Source organism: Lolium rigidum, chromosome 6, assembly GCF_022539505.1.
Source record: "Lolium rigidum isolate FL_2022 chromosome 6, APGP_CSIRO_Lrig_0.1, whole genome shotgun sequence".
Lineage (NCBI taxonomy): Eukaryota > Viridiplantae > Streptophyta > Magnoliopsida > Poales > Poaceae > Lolium > Lolium rigidum.
In genome coordinates this window covers 331790426-331818264 of record NC_061513.1, presented here as the reverse complement: position 1 = coordinate 331818264, position 27839 = coordinate 331790426, and the positions used below count along the sequence as shown (strand labels likewise).

General features: G+C 43.6%; 1 protein-coding gene across 1 annotated transcript; it reads right to left on the bottom strand.

Moving 5' to 3' along the window:
• Nucleotides 1-12008: 12008 nt before the first annotated feature.
• LOC124665611 (Bowman-Birk type bran trypsin inhibitor-like) lies at nucleotides 12009-20965 on the bottom strand. Its single transcript, XM_047203005.1, has 4 exons — nucleotides 20842-20965; nucleotides 20362-20745; nucleotides 12600-12680; nucleotides 12009-12497 (listed from the first exon to the last, which is right to left on the bottom strand). Exons 1-4 carry the CDS (start codon nucleotides 20963-20965, stop codon nucleotides 12094-12096), a joined length of 993 nt encoding a protein of 330 aa, XP_047058961.1. The 3' UTR covers nucleotides 12009-12093.
• Between the last annotated feature and the right edge of the window lie 6874 nt (nucleotides 20966-27839).

The following is a 27839-nucleotide window of genomic DNA, read 5'->3' as shown; positions in this document are numbered from 1 at the left end:
CATGATGTTTCGCCATCCAGTCCATTCCGAGGACTACTTCCAAACCTTTGGCTCCCAGAACAATCAAATTTGCATAGAATTCTATTTCATGTATTCTGATTGGCACATCTTTGCAAATTTTTCTAGCTTTAGTTGTTGATCCGGGTATCTGAACTATCATGACATGCTTCAAACTGATGGGTTGAATCTTACTAGTGCATGCAAAATCTTCGGTAATGAATGAATGCGATGCTCCGGAATCAAACGAGCACTCTTGCGGGTATTGAGTTAACGAGAGAACATACCCAGCACAACATCTGGGGCTTCCTGAGCTACTTCTGCATTCATGTGGTAGAGGCGGCCGTTGCGGTTGTTTGGGTTGTTGGGGGCGAACTTCTTGTTGGTGGTGACACGACGCTGCTGCTGCGCAGGGCCTGAGGTGTTGGCGGCGGTCTTGGCGAGCTTCTTGGGGCACTCATAGGAGAAGTGCCCAGCCACTCCGCACTCGTAGCAGTTGTAGGTGGATTTGTCCTTGAGGGTGATGGGAACAGCATTGCTCCCAGTCCTTGGAGCGGTGTTGGAGTTGTTTTTGGGGGCGCGAGGTGGAGCGCGGTTGAAGTTGTTGTTGTTGTTGTTGTAGTTGTGGTGGCCTCCTGGCCTGGGGTTTCCTCCACTCCGGTTCTGATAACTCGGACGTGGATTCTGCATCGGGGGCTTGTTGTTTCTTGGGGCGAACCCTCCACTTGAGCTGGGGCGATACTTGTTGTTATTGATGGGCCCACTCTGGTTCATCATACGGCGCTTGCGGTTCTCATTGGCTTGGTGTATCTTCCCCTCCATCTGAATGGCGGAGTCAACGAGGGCTTCTAGATCAGCAAAGGGAATGTTGATCAGCACAGTCTGCATCTCATCATGCAGTCCATTCAGGAACCTCTCCTTCCTCTTCTCAACGGTATCCGTCTCATCCGGGGCGTACCTTGACAAAGTGAGAAACTTGTCGCGGTATTCCACCACGGTCATTCTGCCTTGTTTCAGTTCCCTGAACTCATCCCTCATCTTCTTGATCAGACCCGGGGGCACATGATACTTGCTAAACTTGAGTTTGAAGTCCTCCCAAGTCATCATTTGCCCCGCATGTAAGGCGCGTGTACTTGTCCACCAGGCACGTGCAGGTCCAGCCAGATAGTGGGTGGCGAACAACACCTTCTTGTTGTCCTCCACTCCGGCCACCTCGAGATTGTTCTCCATAGTTTGGAGCCAATCATCAGCATCGAGGGGTTCCTCTGTCTTGCTGAACACCGGTGGGTTGGTGTTTTGGAAGTTTTTCAGCTTCGACCCTGGGTGGTCATGGTTTCCGTGGCCTTGATTGCCCTGAGCAATCTGTTGAAGTGCAGCTAGGTTGGCTTGCCGTTCAGCTCTCTCAACTTCTCTATCGGCCAACATCTGTTGCAACATCTGCATCATTGCCTCTTGAGTCATGTTGCGAGTTGGAGGTGCCATCTGAACAGGGATATGGATAATGAGACGAGAGGGAAATTTCTATGGCTCATTTTGGGATAAATTCACACAACTTAAACTTGATTCATAAAATATTAATAATATTACACACACAAACATAGTCATGGAGGTAGCAAATATTACAAGCCAACAATCCGGAGGGTTTGAAGAACCCTTTCAACAATCTACGATACATGGGGTGGGTACAAAGGACCGATACATATCACGAGACGCAAGTGCTTAGACGGAACTACTATCCATCGATGCGGAGCGGGAAGGTGGTGTCCATCCCGGCAGGAAGGTGCTGGTGGAAGTCCAGGTCTCCCTCATCGTCCACCTCGTAGTCATTGTCATTGCTGACATAGGAGTAGCCATCCCCTTGGATGTCTTCCCCTTCGCCTTCTCCTTCCAGAATCTGGAGTTGCTCCGCCTGAGTGGCGATAGTCTCCTTCATGATGGCGAGCTTGGCCTTCAGGCGGTGGATAGTGGAGTCCCTCTTCGCGACCAACTGGCGGAGAGTTCTACGCTCCTTTGCGATGACCTTGATGGTCTCCGCATACTGGTTCAGCTGGTTCTGGGTGTGGTTGGCGACGGAGCGGGAGTTGTCCAGCTCAGCACGAGTCTCAAACAACATGAAGTCCAGGTGATCCACGTGGTGCCTTAGCACGGGGTGGTATGGCAGACTGATGGGCAGCCCAAGAGAGGAGTGCCTTGCAAAGTGTGCAAAGCGTTCCCCTTCAATAGCCACCGAGTTTTGCCCGCACAGACGAGCGAGAGCCTCCTGTAGAGCACGGGCGAGTCCATCCACCCAGTTGTTCTCTCGAAGAGAGAACTCAATCTGGCGGAACATGGGTGACTCCGGCTTCCCAGGGAGGCTAGCCATGATGAGCCATTGGAGTTGGCCATCAGCCGGGTCAGCGATCTGGCCTCCGTAGAACACGGGAGGCGAGCGTCCGAGGAACTCTGAGAGGGCAAGCAGATCCCTCTCAAAGATCAGATCCCCACCGTTTGCCAGGTCGTACACCTGGGTTTGAACGAAGGGCTCCATCGGGATGATAGGCTCCATCTGTAGAGGGATTGATAAGTAAGTTAGAGATGTGCAAGTGTTCAAACTTTTAAGCAACTTATAAATAAGAACATGTATTTGGCTAGTTTAAAAAGATCAAAGGTAAGGGTATGATTGTATTTTTCATAACTATTCAATTCATTATTTTGGAAACTAAGTTTATCGAACGTCCATTTTAACTAGGGTCTCCTAAGGTCAAACAATGGCTCTGATACCAACTTGTCAACACCCGGATTTTTAAGTCCAGGTGCCTATTATGTCGTACATCGCAATCCCAGGAATAATGTTTTTGCGAGACATAATAGTAAGTAGCATAGAGTCATCATTTATTACAACACATATTGTCTTACAACCATAGATCACAGGATCCAATATTACACGAATATATTGTACAACATCACAAATAGTAGCGGAAGCGAAGTAGTAGTGGACTATCTATTCCACAGGCAACACTTGACGTTAGAAGACGATCCTAGTTATCATAGACGTCCTGCTGTCCGTCATCCTGATACTGGTGCTCTCCTTCATAGTCTGGCATTTGAATAGCCAGGGCAAAGCCATGAGTACTTTTAAAGTACTCGCAAACTAAATCAACAATAATTACTCATTAAGTGTAAATAAGGGGGTGCTAAGCTCTAGGTTTATTTGCATAAAGCCAAATTTTAGTTTAGTAAACATTTAGCAAAGCCTTATCATGTGCTAGACTAACTCAAGTGGGAACATTAGTGTCATTCCCACAACTCATTATGGTTCACCATAATATTACCTTTCAATTCACCATTCATTTCTAGGATCAAAACATTTTTAATGATAACGGAGATAGTATGGCCTTTCCAATCGTCCGTAACCGTGGACACGGCTATTCGAATAGGTTTAACACTCTGCAGAGGTTGTACTCTTGTGCCACAACTTTTGATTACATCCGTCGAGGATAACCCCGAATCATCGTAACACGATGACGCGGATCATCAACCATAACCTTTCACTTATATATGCTAGTATGAGCACCTCTCCCCATGAGCTTGGCCTCCCGAGTGAAAACCGCAGTCAACCCGGAACCGCACGAGGCTTGGGCCGTACATTCACCTCATATTAACATCATTCCACACTTAACGGAGGCAGCCTCGGCGTAACCCCTATGATGTTTGTTTAGAGGGAACCCATACTAAAATACACAAGTTTCTAGTTAAGCCCTACCCATAATCAGGTATTGTGGGGGTACTTGTATAATTGGAAGGGTATCGCATTCAAACCCAATCATCAATTTTATCCAAAAATCACTATCTTCTCTTGTTCACATCCACCATCACTTTACTTTCTTTCAAAGTCATTTCACTTCACCATGTTCCCATCTAGAGTAGTCAAGTTTTAATTTTAGCACTAGCAACTAGTCATGAGGGGTGCTAACTACTTGTAATGCTAGCTAGGCTAAGTTTGATACTCTTGTAGTATTCTAGACTTAGACCAAAGTTAACTATAAAAGTAACTTATTGAGAAACAAGTAAAAGCTTGTAAAGTAAAAACTTGGGATAGGTAATACATAAAAGTAAAGTGTGATGGTGCCTTTGCTCTTGTAGAGCTAAGCACTTGTGTTTAGCAAGGGTTAGCTTGCCTTGAGCTGAGTAGTTATCGAAGTTCTCTTCTTCTTCCTGAGAGTTGCCCTCCTCCTCTTGGTATTCCTCGTTACTAGCGTCTATATACGAATACGAGGTATAAATACTAAACCAAACTAACATACTAAACTAGAAACACTCAAAAGAGTTCACACTCTAGTCCTATTATCAATCAAACATGGCATGGTGAGTTATTTGATGAATTCTTATTTAGGAGAAAATAATTTCCTCTCATTATTCCTATTTCTTAAATTTGGTATGTAGATCTTCAGAGAAATTCATTTCTTCTCATTACATCTTATTAAGATTTCATCTCTTCATATAATAATAAGGTATGAAATATAGGTTGACCCAAGGTCAACATTTCATATCTATTATATGTGAGTATAATTTAATTGAAGTGCTACACTTCACATAGTTTTAAAACTTAACAATTAAATGAATTAAAATCTCTAAGTAATAATTCTCAAGGGTTCATTAGCCTAAGTCATTCCCCCTGGTTATATCACTTAGGATCAAGATTTAAATGAGAGAGTAGCTCTCATAGTATTTGTTAAATTTGAATTCCAAGTTGAATTGTTCTAGAATTGACTACATAGCTATTTTATTTGATCTAGTCCATGATCATACAAATAACATGTCTATATTATTGCATAATCAATTAGAGGAAATCATTTGTGATTTATTAGAATTGGAATCAATTCAAAATCTATTCTGGTTAAATTTTAAATAAAGTTTGAATGTTCAAAAGTCCCTGTCTTGTCTTTTTTATCAAATTAATTCTACTACGAATTTGGAGGTGGGGCCAGTGGAATTGGATAGATAAATTCCTGGGCTTTCCAACGGTATAAAGTTTGCTAAATTTGGTTTGGCAGATTTCAAACTATTCAAATTTTACTAAACTATCAGCAGGGCAATTTGAATAAAGATTTAATCCAGTTTGAATAGGTGGGCTAGGCGGGAAACGTTACTGGGCCGAAACGGTTTAAAATTCACTTCGCAGCCCAACAAGCAACCGGTGCGGGTGGGCTGCCCTGACGAGGTGGGGGCCACCTGTCAGCGGCTCTTTAAATGCCGAAGCGGTACGCGAAATAGAAACCGTTGGATTAGAACGAGATCCGACGGCGTGTGAACGTCGTCGTCTCCGGCGAGAGGCGGGCTCCCTGGCGGCGAGCCGAGGGGGTCGGAGGGCTTACCAGGCCGTTGCAGGTGTCTGGCAAGGTGCGCGGAGAAGGTGTAGTAGATGAGGAAGCCACTGGGTGCGGCGGCGGTGCTCGGGGAGGCTCCAATCGAAGCAGGGCTTCCGCGGGCTCCGGCGGACCTCAGCTCCCAATTGCTGCTGCTCCGGCGAGGTGGTGCTCAATTGAGGTGGGGAGAGTGTTCAGAGAAGGGAGGGGAGCAGATGGTGTGAAGGAGTTGTGGGCTGAGGAGCTCTATTTATAGCGGGCGATGGTGGCCGGGAGGTGCTGCGAGGGCGCGTCGACGGCGTGGCCTCTCCGTCGATCGAAAGGGCAAGGCGAGGACAGCATCTTGTAGGCGTCGTCCTGGCGATGCTCGAGGACTAGCTGGCGTGGCGAGAGGACGACTGGATAGCTCGGGCGCGTGTGATGATCATCACGGTACCCGCGGTACCTCGCCGGCGAGGACGACGGTGACGAGGCCTCCGCAGCTGCTCGAGTGTGGCTAGGCGGTAGAGGGCAAGGTGTAGCTGCTCAACGTGGCGGTAGGGATGCAGGAGGAGGACGGCGTCGATCAAGTGCCCGACGTACTGGCGCGTCCAGTGCGCGGTGAGCGCGCGTGCTGGCGCGTCCTGGCATGGTTTGGACACGAGCGTTCCGGCCAATGGCGAGCGTTGGCGATCAAGTGCCGTGTACGGTTGGGTCCCTTGTGCTGCAGAGATGCTCTGGGACAAGGAGAAGAGTTGAGAGAAGGGCTGGAGAGAGGGGTGCCAAGGGTGGCCGGCATGGCTCGGTGTGGTGCTTCTCTCCTCTTTTCTCCACACTAAACAATGGTGGCAACGTACCAAGCTTGATGCAGAGGATGCAGGGAGCCTAATGATCACAAGTTTAAAGGGATTTAGGCAAGAATCCATTGTGTAATAGCATGTAACACATTTCGGAAATCGCACGCTAACTGTTCGACACAATGCCCGCTTGAACATTTTGGTCAAATTTTGGAAATCTTTTTGGCACATCTCAATTATATAATTAAAGTGAAAGATTGGTGGTGGTGGGGTTCATTTTGGAATTGATTTGCAACATTTCAAATTTGAGGTCATCTTCATTTTGATTCAAAGTCCTTACTTGTCAATTCTCTACTGGTCAACCTGGTCAACTCTAGGGAGGGTGGTCAACATGAAAGTTGTAGACCTTGACATGGTCTTGGATGACATGGCTTTGGTTGACCAAGTTTAGTTCAAGAGTTGAGAGAACCAGAGAGGTAAAGTGGTGAAGAAAATATTTTTGGGCCAAGTGACCATTATCATATGTAAGATGAATTTGAGATTTCCTTGTGTTTGATTCTTGATCCAAGGATGCAAAAGTGTTAGTTTATCATCTCTAAGTATTTTAAAAGCAAGGGGGCAAGCAATTATGGCCTAGGGTGAAGATTTGCATTTTGGTGTAAGGTGTATGTAAGTGAAAAATGGGTTTTTCCCATTTTCTCTATTTCTCCTCAATTTAGGGTTTGATCATCTTGGTTAGGGTTCAAATAGCAGTTGTTAATCATACTCATACTCATTATGGCAATTGCACAAAAAGAAATCACTCATATGCATGAAACTATATGTGACACTATATGCATCTAAAAAGTTTTTGTTTGTTGCAAATTTTGAGTAATTGAAAACTCTCACTTGATTTTATTATTGGTGAAACTTGGGATGTTACAGCTACTAACAGTTTAGCAGGCAAATCGAGCTAGAAGAATTCCTAATGTCCTTCCTACTTGCTTGATTTGTGGTATGCAAGACGAGACAGGTTACCATGCAACTATGGTTTGCTCAAAGGCTCTTGCTCTAAGACAGGGGCTTAGAAAAGTGTGGAACCTGCCGCCTAAGCCAGTCTTGGCCCAATCTGGTAATGACTGGGTTCTTGTTCTATTAGACAGACTTGATCATGACATGAGGTGTAAGATGATGTTATTGTGGTGGAGAGCGTGGCATCACCGAAACAACATTTTTTTTGAGTGATGGCCTTGCGTCTGTTCAAAACTCTATTTCCTTTCACTACAAGAGAATTGGCATGTAGAGACACTATTTTGGTCCCGTAGAGACACTTAAATTGCTCCTACATAGTTATAGAGGCACTTTCCATATTGTTTCAAAACTGTCACTACGGGCGGTGTCTCTACATGGTAAGGACAATATTAATAATGTCTTTACATCTTAGAAGACATAAAAGAGGCATTATATTGTGTCTCTAGAGTAAATAAATGAAAAGAAAATCATGTGAAAAGCGATACTCGAACTCATGACCTTAGTGATTAAGATTTATTCCATTAACCATCTCACCCTTTAACAAGTATATGTTGATACTTGGAACAAATTTCTAATTAGTATTATCCACCATGACCCAAACATAGAATAAATGTCTCTAGAGAACAAGCAAAATGCCTCAAACATTGCCTCTAGATAAAAATTAAAGACATACAACGAAGTGTCTCACGGGTTGCCTCTTGATAACTTATTTGTGACACTTTGGAGTGTCTCATAAGTTGTCTATAGAATGAAAACTGCAACCCCTTACAGAAATGTCTCAACTAACGTCTCTACATATGAGACTATTTCTGAAGTGTCTCAAAAAGTGCCACTACAACATGCAAAGTGTCTTAATGTGATTTTTAAAGAGGCAAAGTAGGAAGTGTCTCTAGTAAAATGTCTCTATGGAAGGTTTTTCTTGTAGTGTTTCTTCAGAAATATTTAACTACTACCCAAAGTTTAAATGCAGGTTGTGGTTCTGCGGATAGGAAAGGAAAGGCTTATGTTTTCCCAAATCAAGACACTAGAAAAGAGTCTTTGGTTAATTAGCTCTGATAACAAAGTGAAGTACTGGGAGAAACCCCAAGAGGGCTGGGTAAAATGTAATGTTGATGCTAGTTTTTTGTCTGATACCAACAATGGCTCGTGGGGAGCGGTGATTAGAGATTCTATTGGAGCCATCATTTGTTCTGTGTGGGGATTGATTCCTCATTGTCATTCTGTTGTGGTCGCTGAAACAACTGCTTGTCTCAATGGGCTTCAAGTTGTGATTGATAATACTGCTACACACATCATTGTTGAGTCTGACTGCTTGACAGTGACTGAAGCTCTAGAAGAAGAAAGCCTTAACAGATCTAAAATTAGCATCATTGTCAAAGAGTTCAGGAGGAAGAAGCCTCCAGACAGATTTGTGCAGATTTCCAAAGTTGACCGATGCTGTAATGAAGTGGCTCATGGACTTTGTCAAGTTAGTCGTAGAGAGTTGAGTTGTGGCGTGTTGCTGGGTTCGGTCCCGACCTGCGTGTCGAGGACGGCCTGGAATGATTGTAATCCAAATCTTATTATTTAATCTATATATTTAAAATTTCAAAAAAAGAAAGAAAGACTTTAAACACAAACAACAATTTTCTGTAAAATGCAAAATGAACCACTGTATTTGTATATTCTGCAAAATGAAAACTATTGATGTCATGGCCTCTAGTATTTTGTTCTCACCAAAATAGTAATTTTCAAGAAAATAATACAGCTTCTTTTGAGTATATATGAATTGAGCTTGAAGGCTGAATCCAAAAGACCAACATCAGATGAAAGATTGAACCCTTATTTTTAACCCAGGGCTGAGATAATTTTTCAGTGCAAATAAAAAACTATATGGACTGAGCTGATGGTTTATTCAATCTCTTAAATCATTGCCCACATGCAGCCAAAGTTATGATGTTTTAAAACAAGGAAATATCAAAGAAAAATGGATTCCTCAACATGAATTCAGCTAATATTTTCATGAAATTTATTGCCTTATACCAAGTAGCACAGCCCATCAATTAATCATAAAGATACAACCATATCTTCTCATACTGACCATGACTATCACGCATGCTTATGCATTACTAATCTTATCAAATTACATAACTTAGTTTTTGCCATCCCAAAGAAATATGTCAAAACATGAATGGGCCAACCTTAGTGGCATGTTCGAGGCAACAATTATATATTACTCGAAATGCTTATACAGCTACCTAAGCTAAATAGGGCGGCAATATGCTATGTAGTCAACTGAGACTTATCTCGTAGATATATGACATATGAACTGCTGTAGAACAATAGACTGGATATCAGACCAATATCAAACGGATTGAAAGAAAGTAGCAATACTGCGTTTCAAGCAAGCTCGACATGGTCTACTGGGTAATGTTATCCTAATGAAGTTGAACATGCTGCAGAACGACCCTCTGTGTAGCGTTGCCTCAGGGCTAGAATACCTCTGATGTGTGGCCTCGTGTTTGCCGACATCTTCTCCTGACAGACCCAAACACGAACCAATCCACAACCAGATTGAAAACCCAAAACTCACAATTCCAACTAATAATAGATGTGTGGTCGTTGATTTATCTTAATAATTGTGTGGCAAGCAGATTGGATCTGGTGCTTGACCTACATCACCTTCCCACGGATGTGTCCAAGCCCAGCCCCTGATCATGCCGATACAGTGTATATAAAGGAGAATCAAGCCTACCGGATCATGGAACACCTGATCGAGGTGAGTGGCCGCTGCATCTTGAAACCATCAGGCCAAATATAGCCCCAATGAAGCAATTGGACAAATTCTGAAAGAATAACCAACTAAGATGCATGGGTACCATACTACCATTAGTTCTCAACTCCTGGTAACTCATAGTAATCATCTTGAAGGGGCGGAGGGTGAAAGGTCAGATGGAAGCCGCGGGCACACAACATATATAGAGGGGGCAACAAGTAACATACTTAACCTCCTAGTAACCGTAATGAAAATGAGACAGACGATCTTCATCGCCATTACTCCGCCGCGATTGATCTCGCGAATTTTATTTCAAGGTAGGTATCGCGATTTGGTTGCTTTGCACTTCAGCTAACGGGGAGCAGCGGAGGAGACGGTGATGGCCTGATGGGTGCCATAAAAAGGAGAAAGACATAGAGAACTAAAACTGGGCCAGAAAATCATCCAAGTGTAGCAACGGGCCATAAAACAAGTTTTCAGTGCAGCGGCCCATCGCAAAATCAGCAGCTTCATCATTAAATCGGCCCAGTTAACAAGAAGCTATCCAGCTCGATCCTCGGAGAAGCAGCCCAGTAATGGTGATCCGGACGGGAACTAGCGGTAAAACGGTTCTACAGATACTTCACGAGACCAAGCGACGATCTGAGACATCCACTAGCAGGATCACACGGTTGAGAATGTCAAATAACTGTGGAGGCTTCTAGGTGGTTTCATTATACTGTTACTTAATTTGACTGTGGAGACCTAGGCTGCCAAACAACCCCACAACCTCGGCCGCACGTAAACCTCGGCTTCCTGCTGCCGTTTCCCCGGCTAATTGTAGCGCTCTAGAATTAATTGTTGTTCAAGTGTTCTAACAATCTAAGATAAGTGTTGTTAACTATTCTAGATAACTGCATCTTGTCTTAACCGCATGCTATCCCTTCGATCCAAACAGACACCGAAAACTGGACCATCCAAGATCCCATCCTTGAAATCTGGATGGTCCAATCCGAGCCAGCTACCAGACACAGATTGAAATTCATCGTGTCCACGTCTGTTAATTATTGCCAATAATCGTCATGTAGGATGGTGACCTCATGCGTAGTGTCCCCCTCGTCATTTTCTTCTCGTGTACCGCGTGGGCGAATTCCCCTCGCCATACTTATTAGACTCTTCGGTGTTGTGTGACTCACATGGCATAAAAATCTCTATCTAAGAAAGCACCTTGCATTGGCATTGCCTTACAACGATGTTGATGCATCGTCGACACCATGTAGTTAGCTTAGAGTTAATTATGGCTGCTCAAGTCCTTTCCTTCTATGAATCTGTTAGACTAGACTCAGGCATGGTTGCTCACGGTTGTATATTATTAGCGATCGTCTCCTGGTTAATTGTCCGCTCAATGATTCAGTTATGGGCTATGCTCCAAATCTCCCTTAATTTCTACTGTTGTGGCTCCAGCTGGTATGACTCTTCATGCAAATTGTTTTCGTGAAATTTAGTGGGCTATATGTGTAATCAACCAGGGACACAATTTTTCCCCCAGGAAAAAAAACTGTGGAGAATTATTTTATTACACACATTTGTTTGTTTTCGTGGTCATCCTTTACTAGCTCAAATCTAATTCGATTCAATATATAATAAGTACTCTCTCTGTCTATAAAAGAATGTCGAAAATTTATCTAAATTAAGTCGTACCTATACACCAAAGAATACCTAAGTACATCTAAATATAGACTAATTTGTGACATCCTTTTACGAACAAAGGTAGTAGTAATAATTTAGAGTCATGTTGTGGGAAGCTGATTTGGTGCACCTTAGCACTAGTGCTCTTGGTTTTTAAAATATATGAAAATTGTATTTATATATTTTAAGAAATTATAAAATTTATTACATGAATACATATACATGTCTCGAAGACTCGTGCAAAAGTTTGGTGGAAATCGTGATAGGTTCAATAAATAAGTCATAATGTACCTAGATACTAAAGAGTACCTAGATATATGAAAATTTAGACAACCTTACGTTATTCATTTAGAGTCATAATGTACAAGTATTTGTTGGAAACAACGTCTTTATTCATAGTTGCCTGACCCGCCATACATGTTGCAAGAGGCAACCTTTAATTTATTATTTTTTCACGCATCAGCAAGAGCAACGCGCACCACCGTCGTCGGCGGTGATCGGGCAATCAACGCGCGCCGGCCGGTGAGGCCGCGCGTGAGTACTAATTACCGGCGTTGTTGTTACCCTCGAGGGTGCACCTGGGCCCAGGGAACCCGAGGAAGACATCTTGGCAGACGCGGCGGGAAGGGCTCGACGTGGAGGCTGCGCAGTCCGTGCAGGTGGCGGCGCACTGGTCCACCTCGTCGGTGCAACGGCAGAACGGCGGGATAGACCTGGTGCACAGCGCGAAGTCGCAGCAGTCCCACGGCCTGCATATGGGCCCGGGGTCGCCGGTGTACCGATCGTTGCAGACGGAGAGGGACGGGTACGCCGTGGACGGCACGCAGTCCTTGCAGGCGGCGTCACACTGCCGCACATCATCCTGGCAGTGGCAGATCGGCGGGATCGACCTGGTGCACACTGCGGCGTCGCAGCACTTCCACGGCCTCGCCGGCGCCGCTGCTGCTACATGCAGCAGACAGCTGTGAATCTGTACGTGATGTTCACGAACTAGCAAATGGATCTGGGAAAAAGAGATTGACGGCATGCTACAGATGCATCACGAACCTTGGGTGTCGCTGGGGAGGCGAATGGCGGCCACGACGTCGTCGACGGCGACGGCGGAGGGGTGGCCGGCGACAAGGAGGGCTGCCTCGAGCGAAAGCATCAGCAGGATGCTAGCACTATGGCACCTCTTCATCTCCATGACTGGTTGCTTGGCTCAATTTGCTTGTGCATTTGGAGCTGGGTAGGCAGGCCGTACATATAGCCGGCCCGGCCGTGACATCGATCGATCGATGCCGAAGGCGTTGCTATCCATTCCAAGCTGTCTATGTAATACGTGGAGGTAGCTAGCTCGAGTAAAGCCATGCATCTGCACCTTGACAATGAGTCGTGCATTATAGTAATCGACCACGTGAGCTTGTTAAATATGACTGGTCGATCTTCGAAAAGCCGGCCTTTCTCAAGAACATGGGACCTATATGATCCTCCTAACTTGTACCGTTAGCAAAATAAACGCACTACAAGTCATAGTCCAGGGGTATTTGGAAAGGGGATCCATTATCTCTTTTCTTACGGAAGCGCCATGTCCTTTTCTTATTTCTTCTTTGTGGAGAAGGCCTATTAAGTATGTTCTATGATGGTCCACTTTCCTCAGTGTGCCGGGGGAAACCCTAGGGCCAGTTGGTCCAGGCAGCAATCGTCTCACTTTCCTTAGTGAAGGTGTTGCTTGGCATTTGTTGCTTCAATGCTAGGTGGGTGGTGGTACATCTACGAGACTTTTCTGAAGTGATCACCCAGACCATCCTCTACGGACCCGCTCCAACCTACAATCCCCTACATCATCATGTCGCGTAGGGTCCAGGTTGACACAACATACTTCGTCAAGCCAGAACCCATATAACATGTGGTTGTACGGTAAGCTAATGAGTAAGGTTGTCTATTATCTCTTTGTTCCTGGGTGGCCGTCCACAAGTGCGATACACCTAGAGGTTCAGAGGTTCGACGACATAACCCCAGGGAACCACTCAACATAACCCATGAAATGCCACTTTCCACCCAGGTAGTTCATTGAATTTAGTTGTTTTTCCATAACCACTACTAAAACATTTTCATATCATAGTTAAGCATCAACTAAATTCAAAGGCGACAAAAATATAGTCAGGTGGAAGTAGCTAACTACTGGGATTACAAAAGCAAAGCATATACCCTATACATACTACAAAAATCTCTACGGTGCCTAAATAAAAACTGGGACATTTGTGATGGTGTGTCACTTGCCTTTTTGGTAGTTGAAGAGTGTTCTCTTTTCTCACGTCTCTCTCCATACGAACTATAAGATAAAAGATAACACAACATAAACACATAATCCATAACAACATAATACAATCAAGACAATCAATTTGGAAAACGTTCTATGGTACTAAGGTGTGGCATGAGGTTTGGCTTGCAAGATATGGTTTGATAGATTGGAATGTTCATGTACTTTGAAAGAAAAAGATTATCCAAGTCAAATGCTTATGAGGAAAAGATTAACGAGAGCATATGGTCAAGGGTTGTTTGCTACACCGGAATGATTAATTGGAAGGATGGATATGCTATACTAATATGTGGAATGACCATGTGAATAGAATCACACAAGTCTCAAATGCAATTTGACATAGTGTGGCAACACTTATCAAAGTAGGACAAGATCACACATAGCATTGGGTTTGAACTACTCAAATAACTCATTTGAAATTTGAATAGTTTAAACTTAAGTGGAAGGGTTGAATGGCATGAGGTTGGATATGCATGAATGATATTGGGATTCGGTTCGCGGAGCCTAATGGATTGATATGAAGTAGAGTATCTACACCCTACCAGAGCAAGGTAAAATCTAAACTAGGACATGTCATAATTTTTACTCAAATAACTCAATTGTTATTTGAATAATATGGACTAGGATAATATGCTTTGGAGAGATATGATCATGGAACATGATGAATGTGTCTAAATGATTTGCATAGTCGAAGACCGATATTGCGGACCATAGAAATACCGCGAAACAAAGTGTGTGAATCTGACATGTAAAATGTCCAGAAGGATCTACGTATTTTACTGATTCCAACGGTATAAAGTTTGTCGAAAACGAGTGTAGAAATCAACATATGGATTTTAGAATTCGCGGTTAAATTTCTAATGGTGTCTGAAAAGTTGTCCGAAAAAGTTGCTCTGATGGAGAAACTTTCTAAACGAAAGTTGTAGAGAATTTAATTATGAGCTCAACGTCAGATAAATCATTTAAAACGGAGCCCTAGATCTAGAGATAGGGAATTTTAAACTTTTGAGTCAGCTAGCTAGTACCTAACTAGAATCGAGTCGATCAGTCACAGCGATGAAATAAAAGAACATAATAGATTGTTGCGGCTGTTACAGGTTCAGTATATTTGATCATGCCTACCTAAACGCTACAGATCGGATCGAATCGTGATGATACCAAACCAGTCGCTGCTGCTCGCGAAGATGATGATCCTTGACGTGGTCAATGGACAGCGTTTCAGCAGTTATAGTCAGGTACCGAGTTCTGTTTCTTGGCCGGAGCCGTGGATATGAAGATATGGAAATTTCAAGGTATGACATGAGCTAGAACATACTGTGCACGATCTGATCGATCGGTCCCAGCACATGCTCGTGTAAAAAGGAAAGGAAGATGTACCGGCTCAGTTGATTGGACTAAGGTGGACACTTGAATTTAGATCTAACGACCTAGGACGTTACTATCCCGATTAAACAAACTGTACGAAGAAATATTGGTGTCTTACAGTGGCTGAACGTGGTGTCTTGCCGGCGCTGTGCTCGGAAGGTTGACGACGTCGTGGCTGCGGTGCTTCCCCGGGACGGCGGATGTCAGGCCCTGTGCATCTATTGGCTGGCAATGCCTGTGAAGGATCCGACGGCGTCAGTCGCTCTAGACTTAGTCACAGGTTTACCCATGTTTTGAACCTAGTAACTGTAATAATCTAAACAGCGTGGTCCTACTCCTCAGTATAAAGGGGTAGGAGCGGGAGGTTGGGAGGCACGCTATGCAAAACCCTACTTTTATTTTGCTTGTTATTTCGTTTTCCTTTCCTGTATCCGGGCACGAGCCCTCCCCTTCCTACCTCAGCGTCGTCGGCGGCCATCGGGCCCTGACAAGGTGGTATCAGAGCACCGGTTCTCTGACAAGGTGATAAGCAGGTAATGTCACAACCCCCACTCCTAGCATTACCTGACTTCTCCCTGCCTTTCACAGTAGAAACAGATGCCTGTGATACTGGCCTGGGAGCAGTGCTGATGCAACAATCCAGACCCTTGGCATACTACAGTCAAGCATTGGGGCCAAAGAACAGAGTACTGTCTGTGTATGAAAAGGAAGCTATGGCTATTCTGCAGGCAGTAAAGAAATGGAGGCATTACTTTCTTGGGAACAAATTGATAATCAAAACAGATCAGTGCAGTCTTAAGTACATTGGCAATCAAAAGCAATTGGAAGGAATACAACACAAGCTTATGCTCAAGTTGCTGGAATTCGACTTCTCTGTTCAATATAAGAAAGGCAAGGAAAACAAGGCTGCTGATGCTCTCTCCAGACAATACCAACCAGAAGAGTCTGCAGAATCTTGCCTACCAGGTAGCACTAGGCTGTACCAACTTGGGCCACTGACATAACAAAGTCATATGAGGGAGACCATGAATACACAAGGATTCTGCAGGAAGTGACTATCAATGCAGACAGCCACCCTCACTATACTGCACAATCTGGGGTACTGAGATACAAGGGCAAGGTATGTATTGGATCAGCTACCAACCTCAAACAGGAAATTTTTGATTCCATTCACTCTTCTGCTTTTGGGGGACATTCTGGCATGAGAGTCACTTACCACAAGCTCAAGCAATTGTTCCATTGGCCGAAATTGAAGGAATTTGTGACAGAAAAGGTTGCTTCCTGTCCTGTCTGTCAAATTTCCAAAACAGAAAAGGTTCAGTACCCAGGGTTGCTAGATCCCCTAAACATTCCACACACCAAGTGGTCTGAGATAAGCATGGATTTCGTCGAAGGGCTGCCAAAATCAAAAGGATTTGATGTCATATTGGTTGTGGTGGATCGCCTGACCAAGTATGCCCATTTTATCCCACTATCTCATCCTTATACAGTGAAAACTGTCGCAGGACTGTTCATGGCACACATTATCAAATTGCATGGGCCTCCTACAGTGATCACAACTGACAGAGACTCCATATTCCTCAGCAAGTTATGGTCAGAAATATTCTCAGCAATGAAGATTTCCCTTCACTTCTCGACAGCTTATCACCCACAGTCAGATGGTCAAACGGAGAGGGTCAACCAATGCATGGAGCAATATTTGAGATGTATGGCATTCCAGGAACCAAGGAAATGGAGTGAATACTTTCCAGCAGCTGAATTCTGGTACAACAGCTGTTTTCATACAGCCATCAAAATGTCTCCCTTCGAAGCATTGTATGAGTACCCACCCCCTGTACTCACTCAACTCCACAATGTCACAGCCTTGTCACCAGAAGCACAAGAAACCTTGGGTGCCAAGGAACGAATGATCACATTACTTCAACAAAACCTTGCTAAGGCACAAACTAAGATGAAGAAGTATGCTGATCAAAACAGAACTCCAAGATCCTTCATGCTGGGCGACATGGTGTACCTCAAAATGTTGCCACAGCGAGAGAATGCTCTGGGTAGAGGTAACCCACTGAAGCTCACTCCTCGTTGGTATGGTCCCTTCAAAATCACGCAATTGGTGGGTAAACGAGCTTATAAACTCCAATTGCCTGCTGGAACTCTACTACATGATGTTTTCCACGTCAGCCACCTGAAGAAGCATACTGGCGCAAATGCTGTTCCTTCTCCTTCGCTTCCACTGGTTACTCCAGAAGGTAAGGTCAAACTATTCCCGACAGCAGTGGTGGAGCGCCGCATGATTCCTCGCAAGCATCCAGAGGAAGACTACGAAGTCGCGGTGCCTCAGTGGAAAATTCATTGGGAAGGTATGACAGTGGATGAAGCTTCCTGGGAAGACGCCGAGTTCGTGATGAAGACTTGGCCAGAGTTCAAGCCCTGAGGTCTTGCCTCGAGGGGGGGGGGGCATTGTCAGGCCCTGTGCATCTATTGGCTGGCAATGCCTGTGAAGGATCCGACGGCGTCAGTCGCTCTAGACTTAGTCACAGGTTTACCCATGTTTTGAACCTAGTAACTGTAATAATCTAAACAGCGTGGTCCTACTCCTCAGTATAAAGGGGTAGGAGCGGGAGGTTGGGAGGCACGCTATGCAAAACCCTACTTTTATTTTGCTTGTTATTTCCCCCTTCCTACCTCAGCGTCGTCGGCGGCCAACGGGCCCTGACAGCGGAGTGGATGAAGAGGTTCAGCGCGTCGTGGCGAATCCGATGGCGTCCACAGAGTTGAGCTTCTCTCCCAGTAACGACGACGAAGAACGGCCAGCGTTGGTGCGGCGATGGTGACGATGAACGGAACGGCGGCCGGATGACAAGCGGCATGGCCAACAGATACTATACGACGCAACACCATGTCCTGGAGGTAGGCTTAGGTTAGGTGAGCATAGTGGTAAAAGGAATCGACGAGCGGATTACCGTACGTGACATAAACGTCCGATGAACTCCGATGACGTCTCGACCAACAGCGACAAGATCATGCATGGTCATGTCCTGGAGGTAGCCCTTGATGAGTATAGTAATCTGGCCGAAGGAATTAGCGAGGTTATCACCGAGGGCGTCGGCATCTTGCGATGAACTCAATCTTGGGGTGGTGTTGGCATGGTTGGCAGGGATTGTACAGAGCTCCTCTCGGGAAAGTTTGAGAATCAAAGTGGTGGAAAAGAACAAGGAGTAAGGGATACATGGTGCTCTCCTCGGTTCGTGTTGGTATGAGCTGTGGAGGGAGATCGGGAGGGCTATGCCGACGGGCGGTATTCGGGGCGCCGGTTATGTTGGGGCAATTAGGTCAATAAAGTGGGGAATTAATTACCAGAATGGATTCTCTACTAAATTTAGAGTAACTTTGATGTTTAAGTCGAGCCGTTTTATTGCCTTGAATGTCCTAGGTGAGGAGGAAGAGGTAGGACTTTCATGGCTGAAACGTACAGGTTCTGTTCTCAGGTTCTGTTCTGGTGCACGCAGGATGAAGACGACCAGATTCGAGCAGCCTAGATGGGCCATGGGCAGGTGCGGCCCAAATAAATAAAGGAGTGAAAATTATATAGAAAGAATGGAGATTGAGTGGGCTGGCCCGCTCACATTTTTTTATTTTCTGATTTATTTTTCAACTTTTGATTTAGGGCTTGAAAAGAAGTCAAACGAAATTTTAAAAACTTGTAAAAAACAAAATAATGTTTTGGGACTTAAGGAACCTATTCACTGTCCATGGTGAAAAAAAATAACTATTTTATGCACTTTTGCCTATAGGGCTACTTGAGCATCGATATATTAAAATAAGGTTTGCGGCTTTTATTTTTAATAAAATCAGATATGATTTTAAGAAATTAAAATACAAATAGTTTGGGTTTTAAATACTTTGAAACCGAGAATTTTATGAAACATTTATTTAAAAAATACTTTTAAAAAGAATTCAAAAGTTTTAAATCCTTGTGGGATTTCAAACAAGAAAATCAAATAAGCATCAATTTTATTTTTATTTGACATTCCAAAATTTGGAAAATTTTGGGATGTGACAATACATGAACAACTAAAGGGGTGAACCTGCACTCTAAAACACGTTTAAGTACATACATTTATGAAGGGCGCCAAAAGATCTTGTATCAGTGAATGATGAGTAACTAATTCAAATGCATCGTGTCCATGTGGTGTTTATTATGGCGAATAATCGTCCTGTAGGATAGCAACCTTCTACGTAATATGGTCCTCCTGTCATCTTCTCCTCATGTACCCCATGGGAAAATTCACCTCGTCATGCTTATCTAGAGACCTTGCATTGCCTTAAAACGATGGGTCGATGGTTATGCATCATCCACTCCTTGTATTACATTAGAGTTACTCATGGCTCCCCGCAACAAAAAAGAGAGTTACTCGTGGCTGCTCAAGTCCTTATCCTTCTATCCATCCATTAGATTAGACTTAGGTATGGCTGCTCACCCTTGTATCCATGGCGATTGTCTCCTGGTTAATTGTCCGCTGATTGCTTTACATAGGGTTATGCTCCAAGTCACCTTTGAAGGCTCTCCTAGCTTAATATAGCGGGACAAAAGCCAATTTCGAGGCTCTGCTAGCTTAAGTTTGACTGATGTGGCTTCAGCTGGTACGTGCCAGAGGCTCTTCATGGACATTGTTTTTAGGAAATTTAGTGAGCTACATATGTGCAATCAACTGGGGACGCCTTCTGTTTTACCAGACCTGTGTTTGTTTCGGGTCCATCCTTTAGTTAAATCTAAATCGATTTCGATAGCTTGATCATATATTTTTGAAGTACTTTCTTTGATTCTAAATATTTTTCACAAATTCAATGATGAGTATTTAGGACTGGAGAGTACTAAATTTTCCATACTATAATAAGTTAGAGTCGTATTGTACTACAAGAACTTGTTGGAAGCAAAGTGATGCACTTGAATTTCAACTGTCTTTATTCATAGTTTCTTGACCCACCATACATGTTGCAGGAGGTAACTTTTATTTTATTCTTTCATGCATCAGCGAGAAGATAGAAGAGCAACGCCAACGCGCACCACCGACGACGGTGATCAGACGATGAACGTGCACCGGTGACTGTGAGGGCGTGAGTACTAGTTACCGACGCTGCTACCCTCAATGGTGCACATGGGCCCAGGCCACCCACGGAACACGTCTTGGCAGACGTGGCGGGACGGATCCGACGTGGAGGCTGCGCAGTCCTTGCAGGTGGCGGCGCACTGGTCCACCTCGTCGAGGCAGCGGCAGATGGGCGGGATGGACCTGGTGCACGGTGCGAGGTCGCAGCAATTCCATGGCCGGCAGATGGGCCCGGGGTCGCCGACGTACCGGTCGTTGCAGACGAAGAGGGACGGGTGCGCCGTGGACGGCACGCAGTCCTTGCACGCGGCGTCGCACTGCTCCACCTCGTCGGCGCAGTGGCAGATCGGCGGGATCGACTTGGTGCACGGCGCGGCGTCGCAGCACTTCCACGGCCTCGCCGGCGCCGCTGTTACAGCTGCATGTGCAAGACCTCAAGTTCACGCACTAGCAAACGGAACCAGGAAAGAAAGATTGACGGCGCGCGCGCGTGCTCCGCAGATGCGTCACGTACCCTGGGTGTCGCTGGGGAGGCGAATGGTGGCGGCGGAGGCGGAGGGGTTGCCGGCGACGACGAGGGCTCCCTCGAGCGAAAGCATCAGCAGGATGCTTGCGCTAAGGCACCTCTTCATCTTCATGGTCATGGCTGGTTACTTGGCTCGATTTGCTTGTTGAAGATGGGTAGGTAGCCCGCATATATATAGCCGAACGCATCACCACACATTGGTATGTCCAGTATTATACGTGGAGCTAGCTAGATCGAGTGCCTTGACTACAAATACTACCTCCGTCCCAAGGATTAAGGCGCACGCGTATTTCAAGTGACTTTGACCATAAAAATTGAGCAACAATATCTTTGTTATATTATATGTAATTAGTATCGTTGGATTCGTACTGAAAAACACTTTCTAATGATGTTAATTTCATACAAATAATCTTTATATATTTAAAGTAATTCTTAGTCAAACAAAAAGCACGTAAAACGAGGACGCCTTATTCCTTGAATCGGAGGTAGTAGTACATTATCAGTGAGCACGTGCCCGTGCTAATTATGACTAGTCGATCGTTCGAAAAGCCGGCCTTTCTCAAGAACACCGGGCCTATCCGATCCACCTAACTTTTACTGTTAGCAGATTAAATGCAACGAAATCCAATCCACCTAGGGACTACAGATCGAAATATGCTCTATGCTTCCAGAATATTCGGTTACACATACGAAGGGCAGCTCCAGGGCTCGACACAAACATTGAGGATGCGTTTGGTAGCTTGCATGGAATTTTTTTTGCACCACTGCGTTATTGAAACTAGTTGAGTGCCCGTGCGTTGCTACGGCCCCGAAGTCTTTATAACTGCAAGGTTGACTGTAATGGCTTCAACCTCTAGCGACATGTATGTAGTTCAAAGGATGTTCAAGCAGGGATGCACTCCCTTCGTTCAATAAAATTTTAATTATATCCATATATAGGTCCAACCGTACAACAATGTGCAAGATTTCTTGTATCCATCTTCAATCTACATTTTTTCCACTAAATTGCTACGGATTATTTCCCATCCCTCTCAGTTTTATTTTAAATTCCTGGACCTTAATGACTTCAAATATGACCATATACCAATCACTAAAATTCTCATTCCAAAAGTAAAATAAAACAAGCTTTTATGAGAAAATTTGATGGCAATAATGCATTTATTGCATAGAGGATTTTTCTTGGTTTTACATTTGCAAGCAGATGTAGGGGAAAAGATTTTTAGCACACCCACCAGACCAATATATTCCACTGCAGTTAACAACTAAAAAACATTAAAAAAGATAATTTTTTTGGCAGTATTGGTTCTTGTCCCAGGGAAACCTAACTTTGGACTTTACAGAGCTATAGATTGATACAACAGGTTCATTGGTAGCTAATATCCTAATAGGCAAACACCGTGAAGTTGAATAAAAAAATGATAGTAGCCGGAACCTATATCTTGAGCTCTCTAGTACAAACACCTATGTACCACTTACTTAATTGAGTTTTAAGGAACACAACACCGGTGTATGGCGGGATGCAACTCACTCATATCGATCCATGATCGTATCTGCAATAGAAACAATTCATACTTGGTAGACAATTCCAAGAAGCAAAAAGAGCAAGGAATAATAGGATCTTGAATGAACGTGTAAGATGAGGTCACCTTCAATGATCGTGTTTAGATCAGGTCACCTCCAATGGAGGATACAAACCATTCTGCCAAAACAGGAACAGTTGCAACAATAAAAACTGCTTCCCTACATATTAAAAATCATCGACCGTGAACAAGAGAATTTGGCGTTCAGAAGGACATTGGTTTCAGTGTGAGTGTCGCTCATATTGTAGGCGTGGTTTGATGCAAATAAGGGACTTCTTGGTAAGGGGAAAAAGCATTGAGAAGTGATCCCGTATAGAGAACATGAATACCAATCCACCTAATAGTACAGGGATTACTCTCTCGTACCAGTGAATTCAGTTTAGGTTCATACAATATCTTCATCCACGGTTGTAATGCCCAATCCTCCTAATGGTAAAGGCGTTATTCTCTCCTACCATTGAATTCAGTTTTGGTCTGTACAATATCCTCATCCACAGTTGCATGTTTGTTATAAAATCCACCATGTATTCTGCTCCAACCAAATAGGAGTTTTTTTAACACTCCGAACAAATATCAGTAGATTGTTAACACTCCGAACAAATATATGTACAATATCCTCATCACAGTTGCATGTTATGTTGAAGTTTAGAGAAGACTAATGCAATCTTAGTGTGCAACAACAAGCTATTATTTTGTTTGGAAATACTCGCCAACTACAAGTACCCAACCCTTTATTTTCATGGAATTAGTTCAAACATTATTTTTATCCCTAGCCTATTATGAAACATGTTTTCATATTTAGACCATGAATTATCTATACCAAGAAAATCAAATGCGGAGTGATCATACCAAGTCGATGGGCTACATAGTAAAAATGTTACTTTTAAAAATGGTATAAGTGAATACTGTAAAAACAATATTTAAAATAACAAGCCTCGTTGATTTTTATTAATAAAACTACCTGAAAAAAAGTTAGTGCAGATTTAAAAATAATATGAAAAAGGAAATAAATAGTTGAAGAAAAATATGGTGAGCAATTGAATGGAATGAACTATATTCATTGAACATAGGTTGAAGACAATATGCCATTGCAAATAAGTCCACAACATTTCGTCTCAAATCTTTGACCAAAACGGAAACAGTAGTACATACCCTTGTTTACAATCATAAAACAAGTGAATATGTTTAAATAAGCTCTGAGGAGACCATCCAACACTCCAGCTCACGTGAAAAAAACTCTCCACTGAAGACAGAGAAATGAAAATCTCAGTAAAAAGAAACCAGACTTTCAACTCAAAACAGAACATGAAGTAGAGTGATTGCTTGGTCAGAACATGTTCAGGGTTTGCTGAGAGTAGGAGGAGGGGAACTATTATTGAGTAATCTGAGTTACAAATATAGCCATGTTAGAGCATAGCGCCCAATAAGCCTGCTGCAAGCGATACTGGAGTAAAGCACATTTAACTTCAATTGTATCGATCAACCATCAGCATGAAAAGCATTGAGATAGCTCACTGGCTTATACATTTGGTCTTGGTGCCTCAATTATCAATGCTAAGGAAAGAGTTTGGCAAGGTTCACCTAAGCAGCATACAATTGCAGCTTGAGGTAAATTGATATGCAGGGAAAGCTGATAGTATCTTTGAGGATGACGTTTCTACTCCTGTTTTGAAGATGCTCCGATCCAGCATAAAACTATTCCTTCCAAATTTTAACATTGTGGCCTATAGCACTAAATCTAGTTCCTAAAGCTAACCCAATCAATGATAGTTCCTAAAGCTAACCCAATTCTGGCCAATATCATAATATCAGGTGGCCTAGATCCGAAATTCAACTAAGCTGAAATCCTAATCATAAACCCCAAGCTCTAACTCTCTTGGTCTCACCCTTCAAAACACCAGAGATGACAGACGAGATCACGTACAGAAAGAGGCGCTGAGATCCGAGCTTTGCCGCCCCAAAACAACCGAATCAACAACCCAATCCACCGCAAGCAAACCCGGAAAATAAAACGCCACGAGATCGCGGGGCACCGATCTTACCGATGGAGGAGCACTTGCTGCCACCCGTCTCTAGCGCCGACACGGCGAGGAGGATGAAGGCAGCCGAGCACCACGATAACTGGGAAGGCTACGGAAGTACGGAGAGCAGGTACCAGGCGGCCGCCCACACCATCATCCTTGGTTCAGATTGTTCACGGGAGAGATGGAAAACATCAAGAGAAGCAGTTGAGTTCGGGAAGAAGATGGAATCATGCTCGGTTAATTGATGGCGTGAGATATCCTTTCTTCTACCCGGTGAGCAGCGAGCCAGGGAAACTCGGTTAATTGATGACGCTTTTTGAGGAGTTCAGCAAAGAAGGCAAGTACTTGGTGGGCGTATGGAAACATCCGGGGATCACGGACAATTTAATTCAGATCCGTTGTTAATTGGGAAGGCAAGGATTTTATGCAGCTTTATTTTGGCGAGCGCAGGCGAGGCTGGACAAGGCAAAACGATCGCACGGTGTTAAGCTGTTAAGATTAGATTAAACGGTCTGGATGTTTTTAATGACGACCATCAAAGTGCGTTGAGTGTCAAACGACCAACTCCCATTTAATAGTAAACATGAGCCTTCCCGCGTGTTGCGAATGGCCCATGAGCCATGAAAGGCGGGTCGTTTGGTAGTCTGGATGGTCCTATGACGGAGAGGAAAATCAGACCCCATTGTTTGGTTGCCCGTTTTTAATACTTTTTTTCCTGCTCGTGCAACCCATAACCTGTTTGATTGCAGATAGCTGAGTGCTGTGGTAATCCCTTCACTTAGAGTGGTGAGGATACCCAGTACTGAATAAGAGCACACATCAGATACACAGTTCATCACAAAAAGTGTTGACAATACACAGCAACTACTTAGTGGGCGATGCATCACAAGTGAAGCAACTAATACTTCATGATGCATCACAGTTTTATCACAGAAGGGGTTAGTATATACCACCTCGAACAAGTTCATCATTACAGACCGGCGATCAGGTTGTACCAAGTCCTAGCTAATGGAGGAATACGAGATCACCTCCAAAAATCAGCAGATCATGGCGAAGGAAGCAGGAAACTGGTTGCGGAGCCAGGTCCTAAACCAGGTCCTCCTCTGTGGTGGTTGCAGCTTAGGGTACTTGGCATAATCTGCCTCATTGTCTGCAATGAAGTCAATAGCCCTGACCAGCAAGTTCGACTAGAACAGCTGCGCCTAGCACACAAACTGAGGCATGAAGATCGTCTTCATCTGAGCGTAGTTCGTGATCGGGGTGCCGATGTACTGACGGTGCTTTGGGTAGCACCGCAATCCACAAGGAACAACTGTTAGTGCGGACGACATTCACATATATACTTTTAGATCTATGTAGGAACTCAATGACGCTTCCTACCTAAATGTACTCGTCTGCCGTCTCTTCATCACCGCCGTAGAAGCAGCAATGTAATGTCCCAGGTTTAGAGATGATCGAGGGATAGATTTTAGAAAGGGATGTGCATTGCATTGTAAATTACGGGGAAATTTCGCGCTTTTAAAACAAAACTGCATCGAAGGGGAACAGGTTTCTCTCTCGACATCCTACAGGGTTAGGGTTTCGAGAGTGCGATGAACTTGTTCTTACTTAACTAGATTAGGGTTTTGAGAAGAGAGAAGAGAAGATGCATCACAATCTTAAGTTGCATGACTGAATTCAAATTTAAGTTGTATGATTGAATTCAAACCTAAGTTGAATTTGAATTTCAAATTCAAACATTAAATAAATATCTCATAATCCAATTGTGAGGAAATTCATTAAGTAAATAATAATAATTCACATAATGAAATATACAAATAATAAATAAAGCTCATTAGAGAAAACCTTGAGCTTTATTGATAATCACACAAAATACAATGTCAATTACAATATCCAGAAATGAAATATGAATTTACAACACATTACATGAATTGAAGAAATAGAAAAAGAAAGAGGAAAATTACAAATAAATGAAATATCCTAAACTACAAGATAATCTTGAGCTTGATGATCTTCATGTCCATTTGATCATCATTTTGACCATGCACACAAACACAAAGAAAATAAAACAAGTGTTATGCCAAGTGGCATAGCCACTTGGCAGGTTAGAAAGAAAGGAAATTGAGCAGATATGATCAACTTTGCCGAAGCTGATCTTTCCACAGCACAAGTCCCAAGCTGGATTCACATACACACAACCAGGCAGCACACAATGCTTGTGTGCATGCTCAACAGCACACCAGGGTTGCTGCATGCTCTCCACACACATAGTGACCAGGGGAGGAGTACAGCATGGCATGTCGACCATAAAGGAAAGGGAGAGGGCAAGTATAAAGGGTTTTCTGAAGCAAACCCTAACCATTGCATCGACAGCAGCCTCACGGGGTAAGTCACAAGAACACAAGAACACAAGAACAGCTTGAACAACCACTGCTGTTCAACACATCTTCACCACCACAGCAAATAACCAAGTAGCATCAAGCTCACAAGGAGGAGCAGGGCAAGCCAAACAAACCACCAGAAGCAAAACCTCTACACCAACACCCGATTCTAGGAGCTGGAGTGAGGTATAACTATAATCATGAACAGACCAGCTGGTTTTGTTCATAAATTGCACAGGCATGATCACAAGCACACAAAGGGTGGGGTAACCCTGTTTTGATCATCATTTGGTCAGAGACCAAGTGTAACCTGGTAGAGATGGCAAGGACCGAGGGATCAATCAAGCCTATACCCATGGTTATGCCAACCAGAATAGTGGTAGCATCTTCCAAATGGAAACAGGAAAGAAAACCATCCCAGAGACTTATCCAAGTATAACCAGACTACACTAGCCCTTTTAAGACCATCAGAATATAGACATTTATATGTCTATTTGAAGGAGATATGCCCTAGAGGCAATAATAAAGTGGTTATTATTTATATCTTTGTGTTTATGATAAATGTTTATATATCATGCTATAATTGTATTAACCGAAACATTAGTACATGTGTGATATGTAGACAACAAAGAAGTCCCTAGTATGCCTCTTAAACTAGCTTGTTAATTAATGGATGATTAGTTTCATAATCATGAACATTGGATGTTACTAATAACAAGGTTATATCATTGTATGAATGATGTAATGGACACACCCAATTAAGCATAGCATAAGATCTCGTCATTAAGTTATTTGCTATAAGCTTTCGATACATAGTTACCTAGTCCTTATGACCATGAGATCATGTAAATCACTTATACCGGAAAGGTACTTTGATTACATCAAACGCCACTTGCTTAAATGGGTGGTTATAAAGGTGGGATTAAGTATCCGGAAAGTATGAGTTGAGGCATATGGATCAACGGTGGGATTTGTCCATCCCGATGACGGATAGATATACT

Bases quoted from the DNA above. Each gene is read 5' to 3' on its own strand.
- LOC124665611 (XM_047203005.1), bottom strand. From the start codon at position 20,965: ATGAAGATGAAGAGGTGCCTTAGCGCAAGCATCCTGCTGATGCTTTCG. The intron at 12,681-20,361 runs GTAGCAGCGTCG...CGCTCGAGGCAG, and splicing joins GCCCATGTGCACCATTGAGG to CCCTCCTTGTCGCCGGCCAC. The intron at 12,498-12,599 runs GTTCGTGATGCA...TGCTGCATGTAG, and splicing joins CCTCCCCAGCGACACCCAAG to CAGCAGCGGCGCCGGCGAGG.